The sequence below is a fragment of the Quercus robur genome, chromosome 6, assembly GCF_932294415.1.
Source record: "Quercus robur chromosome 6, dhQueRobu3.1, whole genome shotgun sequence".
In the NCBI taxonomy this organism is placed as follows: Eukaryota; Viridiplantae; Streptophyta; class Magnoliopsida; order Fagales; family Fagaceae; genus Quercus; species Quercus robur.
Window position 1 is genome coordinate 1,570,247 of NC_065539.1, and position 23,960 is coordinate 1,594,206.

Below are 23,960 nucleotides of genomic sequence, written 5' to 3' on the forward strand. Positions count from 1 at the left end.
TGGCAAGATGGAAACCAAGCATCTGTATATGAACAAATATTCACAACAAGTCAACCTTCTCACTACGTTCACGCATTTGTATTACAATAAAAGCCTATTGTAGCCCAATCATTTACAGAAGTGGGCAGAGAGCTAGGAGCACAAACTCTTTAACACCTTCAATTTAACAACCTCAAAATTTTGGCATGTCCACCATGCTTCCTAACCAATCATGTAAGAACACAACAATGGGTGGAGACTATGTTGTTAGAGTATCAGGAAGGGTGACTGAATGAACTCCCAGTACTTTTCCACCAACATCTGGGAAATTCTCTTGTCCAGGCAAGGGGCTGACCTTCCCATCCTTATCTACCTGCACAGGATATTTAAGAAGATGGCCCTGCAATGGTGTAAAATCCTTATCTGTATACCTCTTCCAGTTCTCTTTAGCAATCCCATTCACTGTGTTCACACACTCCAAACTCTCTGGCTCCTTAAAGCAGGTATCCACCTTCCCAAGGTGCTCAGCCCACAATGACATTCTGTATCCATACACCTACACATGGATATATATTGTAAACCACATTGCCAAGTACATCCTATGGAGTATGAAATTCTATTATTCATAAGACTTAAAAGTTAAAAACTGCACTTTCTGCCAAAAGACAATAGGCAGTGCTAATGATTGGAGGTCATACCCTAGTCCAAACATGAGCATAATCTTTGGACTCGTAATCTTGATATCTAGTGTGTGTGTTTGTAAAAAAAGAAAAGAAAAAGAAATACAATACGAACCTGACCACGCGGATGTTTCTTCCTTGATGCCCAAGAATGGTGGGGTTGATATGCACCCATAGCTATCTCTGTGTCCTTTGTACCGGCCATGGATCTCTCGTTAATATTGGCAGATCCCGCTATTACATATTCGTCATCTACTATCATTCCCTTGGCATGTACATAAATCATAAACCGCTTAAATTTTTGTGTATCCGAGACCTGATAGAAAATTACAATCACGATCAAATCTAAAAGAATTAATTTCTTGCAAAAATATAAAATGAAGCCATATATTTTAATGACAAGTTGATGAGACAATACATCAGAATGGTTTAATTCCAAAATTTTTGAGAAAGAAAGAGAGTCAAATAATAGACAAAACAGCTGAGAGATTCTCAGCAATAGAAGTAACAAACTACTTATTTACTCTATGCTAACCACAGACCGGTATATGTCATGATAATTTGAAACACTTAGAAAGAGATTTCCATTAGAGCAATTACCTTATCAGCATTATCACCTAACCTTTCCTCAGAAATATCTTCCCGGTTACCAAGGCAATAGAAATTGAGGTAATCTAGAGGATTTGAATCTACAAGCTGCATAATATCCAATTCTTGTGCGACTATATCATACATCATTTGCATTGTTTGGCCCTGCAAAGAGTAAACAAGTAAATCTAGAATATGAATTGTGTTATTCGGGTTGCCATCATCTATATTGTCCATCTAGAATTGTTATTAATAAATCAATCAAAACCAATAATTTCCAGAATACAAACTACAGGTTAGCGGCAGAGTAAGAGATTATATTCTTCAAGTTGCTAGAGAAGAAGGCCACCAATGCCCAAAAGAAGTCCATTATTTTTTTTTCTTGATTTTTATTATAAGAAAGTATCGGCCTTTTGTAGCTATCTTATTTGTCCCAAGACATGAAACAATATTTCCAGTTTATGGTCTAGAATTAGATAACCATATTTTTTTTATTAGTAATTTACACACACACACCTGATAGGTCTTGAACCTATGACCTCACCTTACACATTCCTCCTATAAGGGGGGAAGGTGCCATTTGAGCTATAACTCCTTGGCAATAACCATATTACCTGCCAAAAGAGAATTGCTTGCATAGCCACAGAAGTTGGATCACCCTCAGGCCACATTGGTATGACAATATACACTGCAAATCTCTCCTTTGCTCTAATTTTACTAGCTATCTTTAATGCCAATTCCATCGGGATTAGATTATCAGCTCCTGCTCAAATCATGAAAGTCAAACGTGAGAAGCTATTCCATCCAATAAATAAGGAAGGTATTTGGTATTTAGCACATGATTGTTACCCAAATATATATACAGAAAATATAACTAACAAAATGTAAAGTCAGAAATAATAAGTGATAACAATGAAGCCTATCCTTATGGTGGCTAATTAAAATTAAGTAGAAATGTAGCAATGACAACATACGTTTCAAAATTAACAATACTTCATCAATTTTTTGTGGATGCATTAACACATGGCATTATATAAGACAGATGTGATACTTACAACTCTGGTCACCAAGAAAACAGATTGGATACAGAAATCTAGAGGCTAGTTCTCAAATATAAACCACTAGGACTTGGAGATCTCAAGAATACTAGTTTACATCGAATACTTCATAGCATGCATTCTTCAGCAGAAAGAGAATTCTGGTACAAGAAACGGAAACAATATTATATAGACAAGAATGGAAAACAATGTGGTGTAACAAAAGATTATGGACTTGACCTGCATTTTTATATGATGGCCATGCATATGACGATCCAAAAAAATACTGATTTTCAATATATATGAAATGTTGAGCAGATCTGATTGCCTGGATGTATCCTGTTTGAATGCTTTTATCTATTACCAATTTTTTCGAACAAATAAGGTTCTGCAGTAGAAGAATGCCAATTAGGAAATAGGAAATTGCAATATGATGTGCAACTTATTACTGATATATAGAAGCATTGAAAATCTTTTCAATATAAATTGGTTTTCCTATGAAGAGAAAGAGGTAGAAAAATAAAGACAAAAAAGGAAAAGGAGAGGAAAGGAAAGAAAAAAAGTAGAGCATATATAAACCTTGTTTTCAATCATCTCAACAGTTTTGGGAAATCCTTTCACTGATCCCGAATCAATGGACCTAAAAATCTGCAAAACAAAAATAAATAGAGGAAAATTTCAATCCCCCCCACCCCCCACCCCCCAAAGGAAGCTTTTACTGGAAAGAAACTTGTAAAATCAAACCTGAACATGCCAACTTTCAGGATCATCTTCACTGGAAATCCATAACGTGGGATCATCTGGTTGAATAGATGCGGAACCATCCTTCTTTATAGATGGGGCAGGACTTAGTATCCATGCAACGCGTTCTATTTTTAATAAAGCATCATCATGCCAATGGGAAACCCTTTTGAAACGTAGTCCAAGCTCCTTCCATTTTGTTGCTTTTCTCCAAAGCTGCTCAAAGTTTATAAGAACATCATATGCAGCAGGTCCCTCAACTCTGCAGTGTAAATCATGCCAAGGTTGCCTTGGAGACTTGGTTCCAGCCTAGTTCATACATAAGAAATATGAATAAAACAAAGAACGTAAAAAAGAAACACCTGCTACCTGTAAGTCATAATAGAAATAAGCAGGAATGCACCTTTTACATAAAAAAAAATGAAGGAAAAAATTCTACATTTCACACTTGAAGAAGTGCATAAATTACTACCATACTATGGCAGTGTTATGTTAGCTTAAAACTGTGTTGAGAAACAAAATTTTCAATGACATCTTGTATGTATACAATGGGACTTTGCACAAGAAGTACAAAGAAAGTTGAGAATGGATTATTGAGAAAGAGTAGCAGGAGGTCTATAAAGGTGACATGATAATTGAAAAAATTTTGAGACTAAAATTAGAAGTAGTCATTTATTTAGCCTAAACATTACTGCAATTCAAACATAACGCCATGTAAATTTGAAGAGAACCCACTACCTAGGACTAGAAAGTGCCTTTTGTGTTATGGTTACTCTCGTGGTCTCATAAATTAGAAAAGAAAGAAGAAAAAAAAAATGATGGGAGAAGTAGAGAACAGAAGACAAAATGGGGAATTTGGGAGTTGGAGGGATAGAGAGACCAGATGATCAAACTTGAAGTTGAAAAATGTGTAGGGTCTAAATTTTGTATGGAGAGAGATAGAGAAAGCACAAAGCCATGGACATGGCTATTTTTTTGGGCTCAAACGAGTGGCTCAAGAAACTTGTGAGAAAATAAGTCCAACAATTTGTTGGACTCTAGTCAATGCTCAAATATGAACAATAGTCCAATATAAAGACACTTGATTATGCAAGCGCACAATACATCCAATTCAATGATTCGATATAATTTATACAATATGCATATATGTATTGTATGATTCATGAGTCTTTCCAATATACACCTGCGTTAAAACTTTTTTATTTTATTTGACCTGATACATACCATGTGATAAGTATCATGTAACGCCTTATGGTCATGGGACCACATGGAGAAACCTCAAGCAACTTGATTAGTAAAAAAATGTCAGCTCTTGCTCTAAAGCCATATAGTAGAACACTTAGCCAAGAAGAAATGTGTGGGGGATATTGTAGAACATTTTATATCAAGAATCGGTACTTAGAAACTATAAATGTCACCTTTTGAAAAAAAAATTAATGGAAATATGGCATGTTACAAAACCATTTGACCAACAACTTACAGGAAATGTAGGATTGCGATAATCATTTTGGAATACAGTGTCAAGATCGCGAAATAGACGATGGTCTGGTGTATCATATCGACCGTCACAAAGATCAATCCCTCCTAAAAATGCAGTTATCTTACGATTACTACCTAATGCCTGCGTGTCCACTAGAACACATTTTTGATGGTGTGTAAAAACGGTTCCAACAACCTGTATAGAACCATCACATAAACAACTTCAGCAAGTTTTCTAGCTCAATCAAAAGAAATCAAATGGTACTGCCAAGATTAAAGAAATAATAGAGCTGTGAGTCCAAATCCAATACAACTAAAAATATGATTAAACCTCAAAATAATTAAATATGTTCAAAATGAACAAACACCATTATCAACATATTTCAAAAAACAGTTCACAACCTATAAAATAATTCACCTGCTGCTTGATATAGCCCAGCTTACTGCTAGCATTGCGAGGTGTCAACACACAAGTGACGGATGAATGCTTGAAAAACTTCCTGGTCTCTTCATCGTGTGTCTGCATCATTCCAGTCTACAACCAATCCCACTTCAGAATACAACTCAAAAAGCACACAACCCGGTTATTAATTCAAATAATAATTGTCTCTAAGTTGCAATTACACATGCATAGCAACATCAATGTTCACCACCATAAGAATTTAAATTCAATTACAGTACAAACACCGACAACTAGTTTTGTATCTACTAATGAAAACTACTGTCTGAATTAAGTAATTCAAGAATGACAGCCATCACTCCCTACACAATTACAACAATAACCAAGCTTTAGTTCCATATTTATGGACTCAGTTATGGATCCTTGACAAACTAATTAAGATTATCCACATATATTATTTTCCACTATTCTATTTTATCTTAAATCATACTTTACTACTTGTCATTTATTATTATTATTCTAATTCTATTTTAGGCTTGTCTCTATCTTTTCTCATTCCTCAACTTGAATCAAATCGTTCTCCCTACTGGTACATTAATCACTCTCGTTTACATATAATCAAACCATTTTATGTGACTCTTACTTATCTTTATCACAGACTTTCATACTCATTTATATTGATCAAAATATTAAAGCAACTAACAAAATAAGCAATGCAGATGGCATGTTAGCCTCCCTTAAGCTCAGAACCCTGGCCTTCTTGTGTGCATTCCCTGGCCGACCAGAATTCTTGTGATTAAGTGGTGAGCACTTTGACAGTCGGCCCCATGGGGGTCAGTTCTTAGGGAGTGAAGAGTACTGGAGATGGTACGCCTGGCACCCAGGTTTCGTCTATATTGTTTGCCAACCTTTTTCTGTTGTGAGCACTTGCCAGTGACCGGGATCTCTTGCCTTGACCTTCCCAAGGCAAAAAATGTTCCCGATGTTCTTTTCAAATTGCTTTGATCTCCTTATGTATGAGGGAAATCTTCTGATCCTAGATGTCTTGAGGTCGATCTTTACGGCTTCTAGGACGTCTTCTCCTCAGAAAAAAAGCTATTTACTATCTTTGCATGTGTGGCTCCCTTCTGAGAGGGACATGCGCGCATGTCGATCTTTCCAGCTTTACTCGCAAGGGAGAGGCTTGAGCAAAGAGAATTTTGACAAGCTGGTGCCTGACTGAATTCATGTTTGATTGGTCAAAGGTTTGGTCTCCGCAATTGGTCTCGCCCCGTTCTCAAGAATTATGGTTACTATGCAAGTGTCTTTTAGGTCATCTGCCTCCGGAGGGAGATTACCCGGTGGCTCGAGTCATGGCACTCGTTTTGACAGGATCTCAATGTCATGCTGCTTCCCATAGATGATGCCAGGGGTGAGGGTTAATTAGGTCCCCAAAAAAATTATCATCACCAAAATTTTCAAATCAAAAATTGTAATCACACACAAAAACTATTTACGTGGAAAATCATTTCTTTTTGAAGAGGAAAAACACACGACAAATTTCGAATAAATTCACTATTATTATATCAATTATAATATCTCTCATGTTTATGTCTCCCTTTAGATTAACCCTCTTGTGTATATCTTATGGCTAAAGAAAATAATATTGTTCTTTTTGGTTGCTCTCACACACACTAACTATGCTCACTGCGATTTCTTCTTCTTTCTCTTCTAGCGGCTCATCTTGGCTGATCTCTCTTTTTCTTTCATGCAACTCTCCTTGGATGCGTTTTTCTCTTCTTCTTTCTTCACTTTTCAACATCAAACAAAGTCTCACAAATTCTCATTGATTTGTGCACTTTACCAAAAAAGAAAAAAAAGAAAAAAAGAAAAAAAAGAAAAACATTGTGGAGAAAATCCAAATCCCATTGTCTCTTTCTTTGCACTACTTCCCAAGCAAAAATTCTTTTTTTTCCCCTCTTGAGTTCATGCTCTATTTTTCCATCCCCATAAGGACTCTTGGCCCAAATCTATTAATTTCTTAATAGCATTGTCTATTTATAAGACTCCAATTTCCTATTCTTTTGTGGACAAGAATACAATTCTTCTTTGATGAGGAATAAACTTTCTTCCACACCAAGGAAACCCAAAAATAACTAAATTAATTTTTCCTTCTTCAACTAGAAAACCCAATTAACTTTTCAAGTTACAATTGGAATTTAAGGCAATTTCCTAACAGATATAATTAATGTTTACTACATATAAACTATTTTGCACACTAAGTGTGCGTTTGGGAAATGCGTTTTTTGCTTCCCAGTGTTCACGTCTACGTTTTCAACTTTTTTTTTTTTCAAAGTCATGATTGTTGACTTTGGGGTGTGAATAGTGCACACACAATAACTTTTTCACCAACTTTTCAGTAACGGAACCCACAAACCTCATTTTTCAGTAACTTTTTCATTAAAAATAGGTCACAGTACTATTCACATATTTAAAAATTATTTTGCTACAGCATTTTTCAGTTTTCAGTTTTCAGTTGTATTCAAACGGACCCTAAATTAGAAATCCACTTCAAATCAAGATTTGAGTTGCTTTTGGGCTGCATGTAAAACTGTGTAAAATTGTTTGTGTGAACCAAGTTTGACCCAATTGAGAAAATGTAAGAGAGGATGTAATTTGAAACTTAAAAGGACAAAGTGCCACTTTATTTTAAATTTAAATGACATTGTTTTTTATTTGTAATATGTAATTTGAACCATCAAATGAATTCATTTAAAATTGAGAGGATCTCAATATAATAGAAAGTTGGATTTTTTAGCAGCACAATGCTACTGACACAATAAATTTCATAATATGTGAGGTGAAATTTTCTTTTTATTAATGTAATATCATTTTCACATAGAATCAACACTAACTTCACTTTTGTTGTACACTACCCACAAAATATCATATCAGTAGTTGTAAAATTAGCTCTATTTATCACTTCTTAGTGAATTTTTATCAAGCTAGTTAAACTAGCATTTCAGTTAAAAAAAATAATTGAGCACCAATATACATCATGCATTAACATCAACACTTTGACATTCACAGATAACAAATGAATAGTAAATATCTTTATTATTGAGTTACTGTTCAACACAAATGGGTGGTTAGGTCATGTTCTAGGTGTAGGACGGTGGTTATGTCACAAATTGCGATCTGCTGAGCATAGATGGGTCGTGATGGTGGTACCAAATGGGTTTGATGATTCTAGTTGCGATGTGTGTGATTTGTTTGATTTGATTTTGATCTTGTAGACCAATTTGATGTAATTATTATCTTATAAATAGTATATTAGAGGAATTTTTTGAAATTACATCAATTCTAATGCTAGCTATTATTTCAGGCATGCATGTAATTAAAAGAAGGCACGCACCTTGAAGAAGCTATCGCCAGAGGTCTTATCATCCCAAACCAACATCAAAACCCTCACTCCCTCTTCGGACTTGAACTTGAGCAACTCACCGAGCGTCGAATCTCCACCAAGTAGCGGTGGCCGAGTCTGCTCTCTCACCAGCTTCACCTTGTGAAAAACCGACCACCCAACAATGTAAATCAAATGGTGAGCCTCTGAGATCGCAGAGCAAATGTCCTCCCAACACTTCTCGTGCTTGAAAACCTTACCACCATCCAATTCAATCTCCGGCAACAACCCGTCCGGCACGTGCGCGTCTTGGTACAACCTCACGGAGCCTCCTTTTCTCAACGGGAAGTACGAGCGTGCTACGCCGCAGCCGCCTTTGTCCGACGCAATGCCATGCTCGTACCTTGGATTTTTATCAAACGACGTGAACTGTAGTACGAGATGAATCTTCGAGTTTAGTGTCAGTGGTTTTTTGGAGGAGCTGAGGATGTCGAAATCGTTGGAGATGAATTCGCCTGTGGCGATCTTCGAAGCCGGGATATGGACGGTGCCGATTATCTCGGCGCCGAAGATGTCGTCGTCTTTGACATGGAATGTTAATTTATTTACTGGGTGTGCCAGTGGGATATGGAAGTACTGGTTCCATTTAGGGTTGGTGGTGTTCTTGATGACGCGCGTGCTAGCCACTGTGACATTTGAGACTAAAACTTCGACGTAAGGGTTGCAGAATTGGACTTTGGGTTTGTGTTGACGGGTTTCGATAGTGTAACTGTCACGGGCGGTGAAGCAACGGCGGAGCTGACGAACATCGATGAGGGACAAGTTGGGTAAGTGTTGGGCTTCGACGATTTTCAGGTCTAGGTCACCATGGAGCATGATGAACTGGTTGTCTGAACTGGACTCGGACGCTTCCATTTTACACTGTTTGTAATTCTTGTTTAGCAAAAGAGAGTAATTAAAGGGAAAATAATAGTGTTTTTTGAGTTAGGGAAAGGTACAGTGTTAGTAGGGTGAATTAAGAAAGGAATAAAGGAATACGTGAATGGTGAGAAAACTGGATTTGGTTCCTTGCTTTGCTTGGAGCAGAGCAGAGTGTACTGGATCTCGTACGTGGCGCCTTTGTGATTATTTGAAGATGAAGATATTGGTGTGGTACAAACACTTTTAACTGTGTGAGTGATCTCACATTGATCAAGAATAAGTTCTTTTTGTGTGGTTATAAACCATTGTAAACCTTGTCTAATATCTTAATTAAGATGTGAGATCTAGTGTGAACTTCAGCCTTATTTATACCACACGTCTCGCTTTGTTCGTTTGTGCCTTGTGTTTGTGTTCTTCCTCTCCTACATACTTTTTTTTATTTTTGTGTGAACAGTATTTATGCTCTTCAAAATTAGCATGATTCCCTCTAATGTCGAATAAGATGCTCTTGTCAAGTCCACTCCTTGTTATAACATCTTCCATTGAGTTCTAGAACTCAACCCACTTCTCCTCATTTTGCTTCATTGTAAACAAATCCTTGCTTTCCCCATCGGTATTAGGACAGGGAATACAACAAGATTACAGAACAAAGAACCACCAGAACTTCAGTTTGGCTCTCTATCTCGATCAGAACAATATTACTATTCCTCTCTTCTACATAGAGTTATCTTTCTCTTCTATATAATTTTCTTGTGTGAATAGTATTTGTGCTTGTGTGATTGGGTATTCATGCTTTGATCTATTGAAAGGAAAGACATATTATTGAAGGTTGTTCTTGAACCTTTGTGCGTGAAAATATATTCAACATAAATATTGACGTTATAGTCTAATTCTTTGAATTGTTCGATCAAGAGAACTTGTCGTATCGAAATTTACTCTAGATGACACGAATTAACAAGAATAACACTTTAACGTGAATTTATGGCACTGTAAAATTATTTTTAAACTTCTATTTATTCCCAATTCTTGTTAATCACTTAGGATATATTGTTTGTTTGAAATCTACTTTTTCACTAAAATATGTCCAACACAGAAAATAGGGAACCGATTTCTTTTTTATGACATGGAGTCTATAACATAGCATGAGTTTCGTTAGTAGTTCTCAATTTCTCATCTATTATATGGTGATAAGGATTAAAGTAAAGCATTTTAAAGCATTATGATGATTTTGAAACAATAATCAAAGGTTAGTAACAAATATGCAATTTAACTTATTTTTTGTTATTTACTTTTTTATTTTTCTTTTTATAGAATAATGATAAAATTGATATTTCACCACAATTTGAATCAATTGGCTGCTGGGTGTCCACTAGGAATAATTATAGGGTTCAGACCTATGTTTCAATTATCCCTTGATTACTAATGTAAACATTTGATTTTTATTTATTTTTCTATTTTTTTTTTCTGGTAAAGGTAGTGTTTATTTTCTTGTAAATTTTATTCTTCCTACGGAGTTGGTATTTTCTTTCCAGCTTTGGACATAGGATAGAAACTTAATCTCTACGGCAGATTCATTTTGCTTATGCTTTTTTTTTTTTTTTTTTTTCCCGCTTAAAAAAATATGGGAAAATTACACCTTACCACCCTAAATTATGTACTAGATTACACTCTGCACCCTAAACTATCTGACTGCACATTTTGCACTCTAAACTATCACACTTATCACACTTTGCACCCCGGTGTCATTTTTGCTGTTATATTTAACAGAATCTTGCTGCATGTGACAAGCACATGCTTCTTACTTAGGTAGAACAAAGTTAAAAGAATGAAATATCCTTCTTCAAAATCAATTAAAACAAAACTCAAAAATTTCCACATCTCCCTTTGCCTCACGTGTTGTCATCCTCTTCTCCAAATTCAATTTCATACTATTTAAATTTACCTCTCTAATTCCATAGCATAATTCATGGCACTATTGAAAGGATCATTCAGAGAGTCACACCTCAAAGTGTTGTCAGCTTATAATACTATTGACAACACTTCTCTTCTCAAAGTGTTCTCAACTTTCTCTCAAACCTCTCTAATTGATCTCATCAATGGCTCAATTGGCCGCATCTCAGGTTCGCTACCCATTTCTTTCATTCTATCTATCTCTTTTTTTCATTACCTAAAACAAAACATGGGTGTTTGTCTTTTGGGTACTTTTTCGTTTAAACTTTTGACTTTTGTTTTACTAATGTTTTTGGTATGTGGGTTTGCTTTCAGGTTGCTATTACTGTTCCTGTTGGAAGTGATTTGTCCACTAGGAGATCTGTGTTTATGGTTTTTTTTTTAATCTTTTCTATTTTTCTCTGATTAATTTTGTGCTTAAAAATGCTTACTTTGTTAAATCAGCCAAAGAATTACATCCGTGGATTCTCAAGCTTTTAGGGAGGTGACATTTCTTTTTACCAGGGAAGGTGGATGGGGAAGAGGATGGCACCATGTGAGACAGAGGGAGATGTGAAAAGTTTTGAGTTTTGTTTTAATTGATTTGAAGAAGGGTTTTTTAGTATTTTAACTTTGTTTCACCTAAGCAAGAAGCATGTGTTTGTCACATGCAGCAAGATTCTATTAAATATAACAGCAATAATAACACCGGGGTGCAAAGTATGATAAGTGTGATAGTTTAGGATGTAAAGTGTGCAATCGGATAGTTTGGGATGCAAAGTGTAATTTAATGCATAGTTTAGGGTAGTAAAGTGTAATTTTCCCAAAAAATGCATTTGTTATTTATGCATGTATGTTGTGTGCTGGATTGTAAAATCCTTCTCCTTTATCTTTTTGAAATCTTGAAATCATATGCAATCACTCATCACTCTTAACTAAATAGAAGTCCTCTCCCTTAAAAGTGTCTTGGGATGACGAGCAGACACCCATTGATTGGTTGTTGGGTATGCTATTGAAAAGTCTCCCTTGATATCCTAATAGGATAAAGCAAGATTGGTTGATTGAGGTTCCCTCATCTCAAGAGTTTGAGAGGGTACATGGTGTATCTGACATATAAAACTACTCTCTTACTTAGGTGTGGGTCCAGCGCTTATTGGGTCCACCTCTGTTTGAGACGATGGTTGCATATGCCTAATACACAATTGGTTTTCTCCCACCTTAAAACATTGAGTAAGCGATACTTGGATTAGCTGTTGCCGAAATACATTCCTTAAGCATTGGCAAACCTAGAATGCATCCTATGGCAAAATTAGATTAGAGATGAGGAAGACCTAAAACCAAATCTTTCCCCAGCCTAAGATAAGACTATTTTTTAAATTCATGAAAAAGAACTACCAGTTTCTTCTTCTTGAAGAAGAAGAAAAAGAAAAAGAAGAAAAGAAAGTTTCTTCCACTACCCAGTAAGGCTTTCCAAAAGCAAGAGAGGTTTGTCATATACCCTACCCGATAAACTATACAACCACTTCGCAGCAAATTGTGTTTCAAATCCTGCGTCTTTTAGTGCAAACAATAGATGCCATATAATATATGGGTAAAAGCTCTTGTACATATATATTGCGTTCTAAATTTCTAATCATTTCTAATCATTTTCCTCTCAAAAAATTTTTTTTTCTAATCATTTATTTATCGGGGGTAAAAAATAAAAATAAAACGTCTCTTTTATGACAAACATTATCGCTTGTGTGCTTTCCACCAACATGGATAATGAACTTAGAAAGAACCCAAAAAATAAAAAGATAAAAACCTTATCTCACAACAGCCACCTAGAACCAAACAAGGAGTGACTTGCATTGTTGACCTCCCCATGTGACAAGACTGGAAACTATGCATTTATATATGCACAAACATTCACAACATGTCATCCTTCTTGCTATGTTCACTAATTTGTATTACACTAAAAACCTATTGTAGTTCAACCGTTAATAGAATGCAGCAGAGAGTGAGGAGCACAAACTCTTTAACACCTTCAGTTTAATAACCTCAAAATCCTGACATATCACCGCCATTCTTCCTAACCAATTATGTAGGAACACAAACAATGGATGGAGATTATGTTGTTAGAGTATCAGGAAGGCTGACCGAATGAGCTCCCTGCACTTTTCCACCTACATCTGGGAAATTCTCTTGTCCAGGCAGGGCGCTGACCACCCCATGCTCATCTACCTGCACAGGATACTTAAGAAGGTGGCCCTGCAATAGCATAAAATTCGCATCTGTATACCTCTTCCAGTTATCTTTAGCAATCTCATTCACCATCTTCACACACTCCATACTCTCTGGCTCCTTGAAGCATGTATCCAGCATCCCAAGATGCTCAGCCCACAGTGACATTCTGTATCCATACACCTGCGCATGGGTATGTATTGTAAACCACATTACCAAGTAAATCCCATGGAGTATGAAATTTTTATATTATAAAATCTAAGCGAATTTTTTCATTCACTAGATTCAAACCGCACAACCTGCCGAAAGACAATAGGCAATGCTAATGATTGGAGATCATACCCATGACTAGACATGAGCATAATCTTCGAAAAACTCAAACAGCATCTTCACTCTTTCCCCTCCCCACTCCCCAGCTAAAGAGAAGAGAGAGGCATCTAGTGTGTGTGTGTTTTTGTTTGGAATAGGAGGGAAGTTTGATCTCATGGTATGCTTGTTTTTGGTAATGTCATCACTCTCACCAACCGAACTGGCTTTGACTGTTGGCCACCCAACTCGTTTTGGAATAATTATCAGGTGCTCCTTGAGTACGGTGACGTGGTGCTCCATTCTCTCATATTCATGGTAGATTTCATTAATTAAATTCAGTGTGGGGTCCACCATGAATGTGACAGGGCACCAAGTCCCCGTACTCCGGAAGTATCTAATAATTTTCCCTCATTTTGTGTTGTTGAGACATGTGCCAACATGAGCTGAGTGATGTGCAGCGCTACTGAATGCCAGCATGTAGCTGTGCTCAGTAAGAAGGGAAAAAAAAAAGTTACAAAAATGGGAAAGGAGCATTTTTTTTCTTTGGGTCTGATGAACATGTAGTGTTGTGTTCAAGTCTCATGAACATCTACTGTGAAGCACTATCAATTATCATTTCACACTCATTGTTTTGTTACATTCTCCAAAGCCCTGAAATGGAAAGTATGAAAGAACAAGAAATATAACAACCTGACCACATGGATGTTTCTTCCTTGATGCCCAAGAGTAATGGGGCTGATATGCACCCATAGCTATCTCCGTGTCCTTTGTACCAGCCATGGATCTCTGGTTGATATTGGCAGATCCCACTATTACATACTCATCATCTACTATCATTCCCTTGGCATGAACATAAATCATAAACCGCTTGAACTTCTGTGCATCTGAGACCTGATAGAAAATTTCAAATTATGACCAACTCCAAAAGAATTAATTTATTGCAAATATATAAAATGAAACCATATTTCAATGCATCAGGATGGTGTGATTCCAAAATTTTGAGAACTTCTATATGTATCTTAGTAAAATAAATAAATAAAAGCCAAGTATCAAACAAAACAGCTGAGAAAAAAAAAAATTTTAAAATGGCAAATCCTGTGAGAAACAATTTCTAAAGCCATTTGCATGATGAGAACATAGAGAAGTTAAAAGTTATTATGTGCAATATCTTTGAGACGCACGTTTTTTCCTATGCCAAACAAAACTTGGAGTATGTCAAGATAATTTAAGTTGCTGAGAAGTGGATCTATGTCACAGTGGTTGTTGGAAAAAAGAAAGAAATTCTCAGCAGTAGAAGTTACAGACTACCTGTTTACCCTAGGCCAACCACAAACCGGAGTATGTTTTGATAATTTAAAATAGCAAAAAAGAGATTTCCATTAGAGCAAATACCTTATCAGCATTATCATCTAAACGTTCCTCAGGAATATCTTCCCGGTTACCAAGGCAATAGAAATTGAGGTAATGTAGAGGATGTGAATCCCCAAGCTGCATATCTTTCAGTTCCCGTGCAACTATATCATACATCATTTGCATTGTTTGACTCTGCCAAGAGCAAACGAGTAAAGATAGAATATGAATTGTGTTATTCAAGTTTCCATCATCTATATTGTCCATTTTTTGGACTTAAGTTCCATAACATCTCAAGATCACAACCTATAAAAAAAAAAAAGATGTACAATCCAAGTGAATCTAATAACATATGGAATTGTTATCAATAAATCAATCCAAACCAAAAATTGCCAAGAATACAACCTATAGGTTAGTAGCAATAGAAGAGAGAAGGTAACTGATGCCCAAAAGAAGTCCTTTATTTGTTTTTCTTGATTTTTATTTTGAAAAAGTATCAGCCATCTGTAGCTATCATGTTTGTCCTGAGACAACAACAAAGCCTCAGTCCCAAAATTTGGGGTCGGCTATGGATCCTCAACAAATTAGATTGGGTCGACCACATGAATTATTTTTCCCCACGTCTATCCCACTCCCAAGTCATGCAACAAAATTTCCAGTTTATAGTCTAAAATTAATTAATCATATTTTTTTTAATTGGTAATTTACACACACACCCGATAGGTCTTGAACCCACGACCTCACCTTCCACCTTGCTCTTACAAGGGGTGGAGGTGTCATTTGAGCTAGAATTCATTGGCAATAACCATATTACCTGCCAAAAGAGAATTTCTTGCATAGCTCCAGAAGCTGGATTACCCTCAGGCCACATTGGTAAGATAATATACACTGCAAATCTCTCCTTTGCTCTAATTTTACTAGCTATCTTTAATGCCAATTCCATCGGGATTAGATTATCAGCTCCTGCTCAAACCATGAAAGTCAATAACTTGAGAAGGTGTTCCATCCAACAAATAAGGAAGATATTCGATACTTAGAACATGATTGTTACCCAAATATATATACAGAAAATACAAAGAACAGAATCTAAGGTCAGAAATAATACTAAGGGAGAGAGAACAATCAAGCCTATCCTTACGGAGGCTAAAATTACGTAGAATTTCAGCAACTACTAAATACATTTCAAAAATTGACAATAATTCATCAATTTTGCATGGATACATTAGCAGATGGCATTATATAAGACGGAATATATATGTATTAGAGGCTAGTTCTCAAATATAAACCAGTAGGACTTGGAGTTCTCAAGAATACTAGTTTACATTAGAAACTCCACCGCATGCGTTCTTCAGCAAAAAGAGAACTCAGCTACTAGGAATGGAAACAATATTGTATAGACAAGCAAGTAAAATAATGTGGTGTAACAGAAGATTATGAACTTGACCTGCATATTCATATGATGGCCATGCATATGATGATCCAAGAAAATACTGATTTTCAATATATATGAAATGTTGAGCAGATCTGATTGCCTGGATGTATCCTGTTTGAATGCTTTTATCTATAACCAAATTTTTCGCACAAATAAGGTTCTGCAGTAGAAGAATACCAATTAGAAATTAGGACATTGCAATATGATGTGCAACTGATTACTGATGTATAGAAGTCTAGGTCTATGTCACAGCAAAGAAGCATTGAAAATCTTGTCAATATAAATTAATTTTTCTACATAAAGAGAGAAGGTATAAAAATAAAGACAAAAAGGAAAGAAAAGAAAAAAGTCATATAAAACCTGTTTCTCAGCAAGCTCAGCAGTTTTGGGAAAGCCTTTCACTGATCCCGAGTCAATGGACCTAAAAATCTGCAAAATCAAAATAAGTAGAGGAAATTTTCAATCCCGAGTCAATGGACCTAAAACAGGGGAACTTTAACATAAAAAAAACCTGTAAAATCAAACCTGAACATGCCAACTTTCAGGATCATCTTCATCGGAAACCCATAACTTGGGATCATCTTCTGGAATAACTGTGGACTTATCCTTTTTAGTAGATGGGTCAAGACTTACTTTTTTTTTTGGAGAAACAGATAGGTCAGGACTTAGTATCCAAGAGATGCGTTCTATTTTTATTAAAGCATCATCACTCCAATGGGTAGTAGCCCTTTTGAATCGTAGTCCAAACTCCTTCCATTTTGTTGCTTTTCTCCAACGCTGCTCAAAGTTTATAAGAACATCATATGCAGCAGGCCCCTCAACTCTGCAGTGTAAATCATGCCATGGTTGCCTTGGAGCCTTGGTTCCAGCCTAGTTGATTCATAAAACATATGGACAAAACAGAGAAAGTCAAAAAGAAACACCTGCTACAGCATCACAACCTGTAACTACATAATAGAAATAAGCAGGAATGCACCTAAAATAAAATAAAATAAAATAAAGGAGGGAAAATCATGACTTCAAACTTGATGAAGTGCATAAATTACTTTAATACTATGGCAGCATTATGTTAGCTTAAAACTATGTTGGCAAACAAATTGTGTGTGACATCTAGCATGTACAATGGAACTTTGCACAAGGAGTACAAAGAAGTTGAGAATGGATTATAGAAAAAGAGGTCTATACAGGTCCGGAATGCATCTGATTAAAATTTATGCAACTGAAAATTTTATCCTCAGAATGAGGCCTACAAATCTACAATATATATTGTTGATGGGTGACATGATAATTGACAACATTCTGAGATGAAAGGTGGAAGCAGTAGTCAGTTATGTAACCTAAACATTACTACAACTCAAACATAACGACATATAACTAAAATTGAAGAGAATCCACTACCTAGGACTAGGAGTGCCTTTTGTGTTATGGTTACTCTTGTGGTTCCATGTAGAGAGAGAGAGAGAGAGAGAGAAGACAGAAGGGGAACTTCAGAACCAAACTTGAAATGAAAATGTGTGTGGTCTAAATTTTGTAAGGAGAGAGACAGAGACAGAGACAGAGCAAAGTCATGAACATGGCTATTTTTTGGGGCTCAACTGAGTGGTTCAAGAAACTTGTGTTAAAATAAGTCCAATGACTTGTTGGACTCTGATTAAATCTCAAATATAAGTAAAAGCCAAATATAAACACAATTGTTTATACATCGACCAATATGTCCAATTCAACCATTCAATACAATTCATACAATAGGCATGTTTGTAACATATGATTCAAGAGTTAACCCGATCCGCACCTAAATTACAGCATTTTTATTTTGCGCCAATTTGATCCACACCACCAGACGATATGCATCACATATCATCTGATACTAACTACTATGGTGTTATATGCCAGGATTTTCAAGGCCTTATAGTCATAGGACCAGATGGAGAACCTCAAGCAACATGATTAGTAGATATCATCTCTTGCTCTAAAGCCATATGGTAGATCACTTAGCCAATGAGAAAGGGTTGGGGGGATGGGGAGGATATGGAAGAACTTTATATTTTTAGAATTGGTACTAAGAACTATAGATGTCATCTCTTGCTCTAAAGCCATTATGAAAAATTATGCAATCACATAAAAGCCCTTTGAGTTAAAAACCAAGATCATAGATACCCTAAAAAAAACATCGAAAACATTTAAATGATATATAGATGGCATGTTACAATATTCTGTTACAAAACCATTTGACCAAAAACTTACCGCAAATGTAGGGTTGTGATAATCATTTTCAAATACAGTATTAAGATCACGAAATAGTCGATGCTCAGGTGTATCATATCGACCATCACAAAGATCAATCCCTCCTAAAAATGCAGTTATCTTACGATAATTACCAGATGCCTGCGTGTCCACAAGAACACATTTTTGATGGTGTGTGAAAAGACCTCCAACAACCTGTATGGAACCATCATATAAGCAACTTCAGCAAGTTTTCCAGCTCAAAAGAAAGCAAATGGTATATCAAGATCAAAGAAATAATAAAACTAAGCCAATGAAACTAGGATTTCAAATCCAATACAATTGAAAATGAGATTAAACCTGAAAATAATTAAATACGTCCAAAATAAACAAACACCAAAAACATTATTTTTCTAAAGACAGTTCACAACCCATAGAACATATTCACCTGTTGCTTGAAATAGCCCAGCTTACTGCTACCATAGCGAGGTGCCAACACACAAGTGACTGATGAATGCTTGAAAAACTTCTTGATCTCTTCGTCGTGCGTTAGCATCATTCCAGGCTGCAACCAATCCCACTTCAGATTACAACTCAAAAGGCACACAACCCAGTTGCAAAATACACATGCACAGTAACATCAATGTCCCCTCATGATCACCACCAAAGTACTTAAATTCAATTACAGTACAAACACTAACAACTAGTTTGGCATCTACTAATGAAACCATTGCCATGAACCAAGCAATTCAAGAATGACAACCATTACTCTGAAAACAATTACAACAACAACAACCAAACCTTAGTTCCAAAATTTCCAGTTCAACCATGGATCTCAACGGACTAATTAGGACAAGCCACATATATTCTTTTCCACCATTTTATTCTATATGAAATTATAGCCTCTATGTGAGTTCCAGTTAGCTTAACTGGTAAAGTCTCTGATAGTTGAATAAGAGATCTGAGATTCAATCCCCGCCTATACCAAAAACTGATTGATGTCTTGATTTAATGATAAAGAGCAATCATCAGGAGCGGATGCCATAAGTTGAAACTTTCTCAAAAAAAAAAAATTATAGTCTCTATTACTTCTTTTAATTGACATGTCGTACTTTACTATTCTACTAATATTACGTTAGGCTTGCCTCTATCTTTTTTCATTCCCTTCACTTAAATTAAATCACTCTTAAATTACTTATTTTCAGTAGTTTATTTCCCTAATATAAAACAAAGCTAAGAAGTAGCATATTGTCAAAAAACCGAAATTATTAATTATTTAAATAAAATTTAAAAGTAATGAGGAGTAGGACCCGCAAACAATACATAAAATTAGCAAAATATCAGCTTATAATCCAACACCAAATCATTCTATTCTATCCAAGGCTATTAATTCCTAAATTAACGTGTCATTTTTTATTATTCTATCTTTAGCACAGACTCCCATGTTAAAAAAGCTCAATTACTATGCCTATTACAGCTCAAAATATTAAAGCAAATAACAAAAAAAAAAAAAAAGCAAAGCAGGTAAAGAGAATTTAATAATCTAAAGCAATTACTCAAATCGAACCGTTTTGATGATGCCGAACTTATCGTGCGAAGTCTTATCATCCCAAATCATCAACAAAACCCTAACTCCCTCTTCAGACTTGTACTTGAGCATATCACCGAGCGTCAAGTCTCCGCCACGTGGCAGTGGCCGAGTCGGCTCTCTCACGAGCCTGACCTTGTGATAAACCGACCATCCAACGATGTAAACCATATGGTGAGCCTCTGAGATCGCATAGCAAATGTCCTCCCAACACTTCTCGCGCCTGTAAACCTTGCCTCCGTCCAGTTCAATCTTCGGCAGCGACGACTCGTCTTGCACGTGCGCGTCTTGGTACAACTTCACGGAGCTTCCTTTTCTCAACGGGAAGTACGTGTGAATCACGCCCTTGTGTTCTGGATCTGACGCAATGCCGTACTTGTACCTTGGATTTTTTGCGAACGGCGTGAATTTGAGCTCGAGGCGGATCCTCGCGTTCTTTTTCGGCGGTTTTTTATTCGGCCCGAGGATTGGGAACCAGCTGGAGATGTGTTCGCCGGTGGCGATTCTTGTGGCCGGGATTTCGACTGTGCCGATTAGCTCGGCGCCGAAGATGTCGTTATCTTTGATCTGGAATTTCAAAGTATTTACGGGGTGTGCCAGTGGGATGTAGAACCGTTCGTTCCATAGAGGATTGGCCGAGTTTTTAATCACGCGCGTGCGTGCCACGGTGGCTTGGGGGACCGAAACGGTGACGTACGGGTCGCTGGTGATGATGATCTTTTTGCGGTGGTGTTGTTGCGAGCCATCACGGCCGTCGGATTCGTCGGAAAGCTGACTTGTTTCGACAGAGTTACAGTCACAGACTGCGAAGCAACCGCGGACATGTTGTGCCACGATGTCCATGTTGGGTAAGTTTTCGGCTTCGACGATTTTCAGGTCGAGGTCGCCGTGGAGAGTGATTTGCTTCTGCTTGTCGTTGTCTGAAACGGAACCGGAAACTGAATCTTCCATGGTGTTCTTTACGAAGATGACGTGGCAGGCAACAAACAGTACTCAAATTTGAAAGGGATTTTATACAGTGATGCCTTTCTCGGCCTTTTGGCTAAGATCAAGTATACAGTGGGTACTATAGTATTTGTAGAGTGAGAAAGTGAGTGAAGGAAAGAAGGAAGGAAGGAAGGAAGGGAAAAGAATAGTGTGGAAATGGTGACAAAACCAGATTTTTGGATAATAGCTTTGCTTGTAACACAGAGTATGAGCCTCGTGGCGCCTTTGGAAGCTGGTGTTTACGTTTGTACTTTGTTATTATTATAACATCTTCTTTTTGAAAAAAGTATATTTTATTAAAAAAAAAAAGGGGGATTGTTTTTGCTTTTGAAGATGAACAATAGTTTGCTTTGGCCTTTGAGGTTCGTTGAGGGAGCAAACTCAGCAAAGGAATTAGAGCCCTAGCAATAGTGGGAGAGTGGGACTAAAAAGAATTAGGAAAGTGTGTGTGAGAGTTAACGGTTACAGTTACATTTGAAATTGAAAATTTTTTTACGGAAAATAAAGGTTAAAATACTGTAAATAAAAATAAAAATAAAAATTAGTTGATATAGTACAATTAAAATCATAAATAAAATAAAAAATACAATAAAATCTATAAATAATAATAAAAATAAATTAAATAATAAAATAAATTGATAAAAATATTTTTTTTGGGTTCACTAAGTGAGAATGTGATTTGTGTGGTGCTGTGGACCTGTGGTGTGTGAGGGTGTTATCATTTTATTTTATCACTGCGGTTTTGGAATTCGAATAGGGAGAGCGTTGGAAAGTGATGCGTATAGACACATGGGGTGGGGGCATGGGGGGCCACGTATGTAAGTAACACTATATTGTATGTTAAATGGTGCAATCTTAAGTCTTTTCCAAATAATGACAAACTAGATTATCCAAACCAACGTACTTTTAGGTTTCATTATCATTACCGACAAAATCTACAAAAAATGTATTTAGCAAAAATAAATTCAAATACTTTCCATTGATGTGACTACTATTTTGAGCGTTGTTCGCTTGGTCTGGACACTCTATTTAAAAAATTAAGGTAGATGAAATCAAACTTGGTTTCCTGCAGATTTTGACATCATAATTACTTGCCTTAACCTCTTGTATCGTTTTGGGAATAAATGGAGTTAACTGATGCCTATTGTATATTAAGAACTATTGTAATTGGTGAGACGACAATGCCATAAATCCCGACTGTAGAGAAATTGGAAAGACGCATATATGAACCTACTTTTTCGCCTACTTGAAAACCAAAAGATGCAAGCAAAATAACCAAATAACGCCACAATTATTTTTTGTCCTTGCTAAATAAGAAAAAGGTGGATTCTTGGGAGCAAATCACTTTCTACCGTGATGAGTTAAAACCTTATACTAAATGGCCCAATCAATCCTAATACTAACGCGTCCCATATGACTTAAACTTAAGAACTAAGGCAATATAGGCAAAGTGTTTGACTACTAAACTCCCACCTCGAGGCCAATACCACATTACTAACAATAAAAACTGAAAATGAAAAGAATAAAACCTACAGTTGTTGGTGGTCACAATTACTGTTTCTTTATGATATCAAAGAAAAAATATATTCTTTATTTAGGATATAACATAAATTGCACCACCATAAAACTAATAAAATTTGACCTAAAAAAATTATTACATAAATTCAATAAGCAAAATGATGCGTATCTTTACACATCAGGTGGTTATGGGATCTTCCTCAAAAAAAGAAAAAGAAAAAAAAATGTGGTTATTATGGGATAGTGCTGACCAGAACGTATCATTCATACTGTTATTCACATTAATTGTATGAATGCACGTCAATGTAATAATTTTATCAAGTATTTGTATAAAAGTAACTAAATTTTCTGTAATTATTTACACGTTAAAATTATAAGCAAATTTTAAGAGAGATCCAGTGGAATATAATAGGGGCGGCGCTACACCTTGTTTAGGGGGTTCACTTCAATTTTATATATATATATATATATATAATATTTTTTAGTTTAATACTTTAATTTATTCTTAAAAATATTATTTTTGCCTACCCTAACTTAAATTTTATACACCCTTATTATAAATATTTCTAACTCTAAGAGTAAGAATAAGTGTATGTGGATTGTAAGTGTCACAATTTATTATAAATTTATATTAGAGTAATACTATAGTCATAAACTATTTTACAATTTTTTACAAAATATTGATGTGCCCAACCTCTTATTGGTTTTCATCTAAACCCACCATTAATATCATTTTTTCATTTACCAATAATCACTCACCACATCAGCAATTTGTAAATTTTTTTGTAAAATAGTTTGTATCTTTAGCATTATTCTTTATATTATATGTGTATGAGTATATCTAATATTAATTGTGTGCATTACTTTTGATTATAATGTTATTTTTGTAAATAATGATGTGTGTGGAAGTTTGTGTGTATAGTATATGTAAGTTCCAAAGACGGGTTTGCTGGGCCAAACCACTATTTGGGATCGCAATTTACTTGTATAGTGGGTCTGGGTATCCTACCTTAGGTTGTCCTAGGATAAGGGACCTAATGCAATCACTTTTCTCTCTCTTTCTCAATGTTATCTCCTCTCTATCTCCTTATTCTTTCTTTCCTCAGAATTGCATCCCCCAACTATCCATTCATTTCTCCTATTTATAGCCTTCGTTAATGGGGTGATCATCATTATTTTCTCTCTTAGTGCAAA

At 35.9% G+C, this 23,960-nt stretch overlaps 1 protein-coding gene across 3 annotated transcripts; it reads right to left on the reverse strand.

Moving 5' to 3' along the window:
• On the reverse strand, positions 1–21,556 carry LOC126690506 (phospholipase D delta-like). Of its 3 annotated transcripts, none has more exons than XM_050385691.1 (10): positions 20,241–21,556; positions 19,122–19,238; positions 18,695–18,889; positions 16,976–17,320; positions 16,811–16,879; positions 16,463–16,610; positions 15,833–15,981; positions 15,061–15,213; positions 14,359–14,559; positions 1–535 (listed from the first exon to the last, which is right to left on the reverse strand). In XM_050385691.1, the coding sequence occupies exons 1-10, from the start codon at positions 21,210–21,212 to the stop codon at positions 239–241; spliced, it is 2,646 nt and encodes an 881-aa protein (XP_050241648.1). In that variant the 5' UTR covers positions 21,213–21,556; the 3' UTR covers positions 1–238. The 3 variants fall into 3 exon arrangements, with proteins under 3 accessions (XP_050241648.1, XP_050241649.1, XP_050241647.1); XM_050385692.1 differs by lacking the exons at positions 14,359–14,559; positions 15,061–15,213; positions 15,833–15,981; ... (4 more) ...; positions 19,122–19,238; positions 20,241–21,556 and adding exons at positions 775–975; positions 1,260–1,412; positions 1,862–2,010; ... (4 more) ...; positions 4,923–5,039; positions 8,299–9,390; XM_050385690.1 differs by lacking the exon at positions 1–535 and adding an exon at positions 12,961–13,542 and having other exon boundaries at positions 20,241–21,511.
• Positions 21,557–23,960: the final 2,404 nt, after the last annotated feature.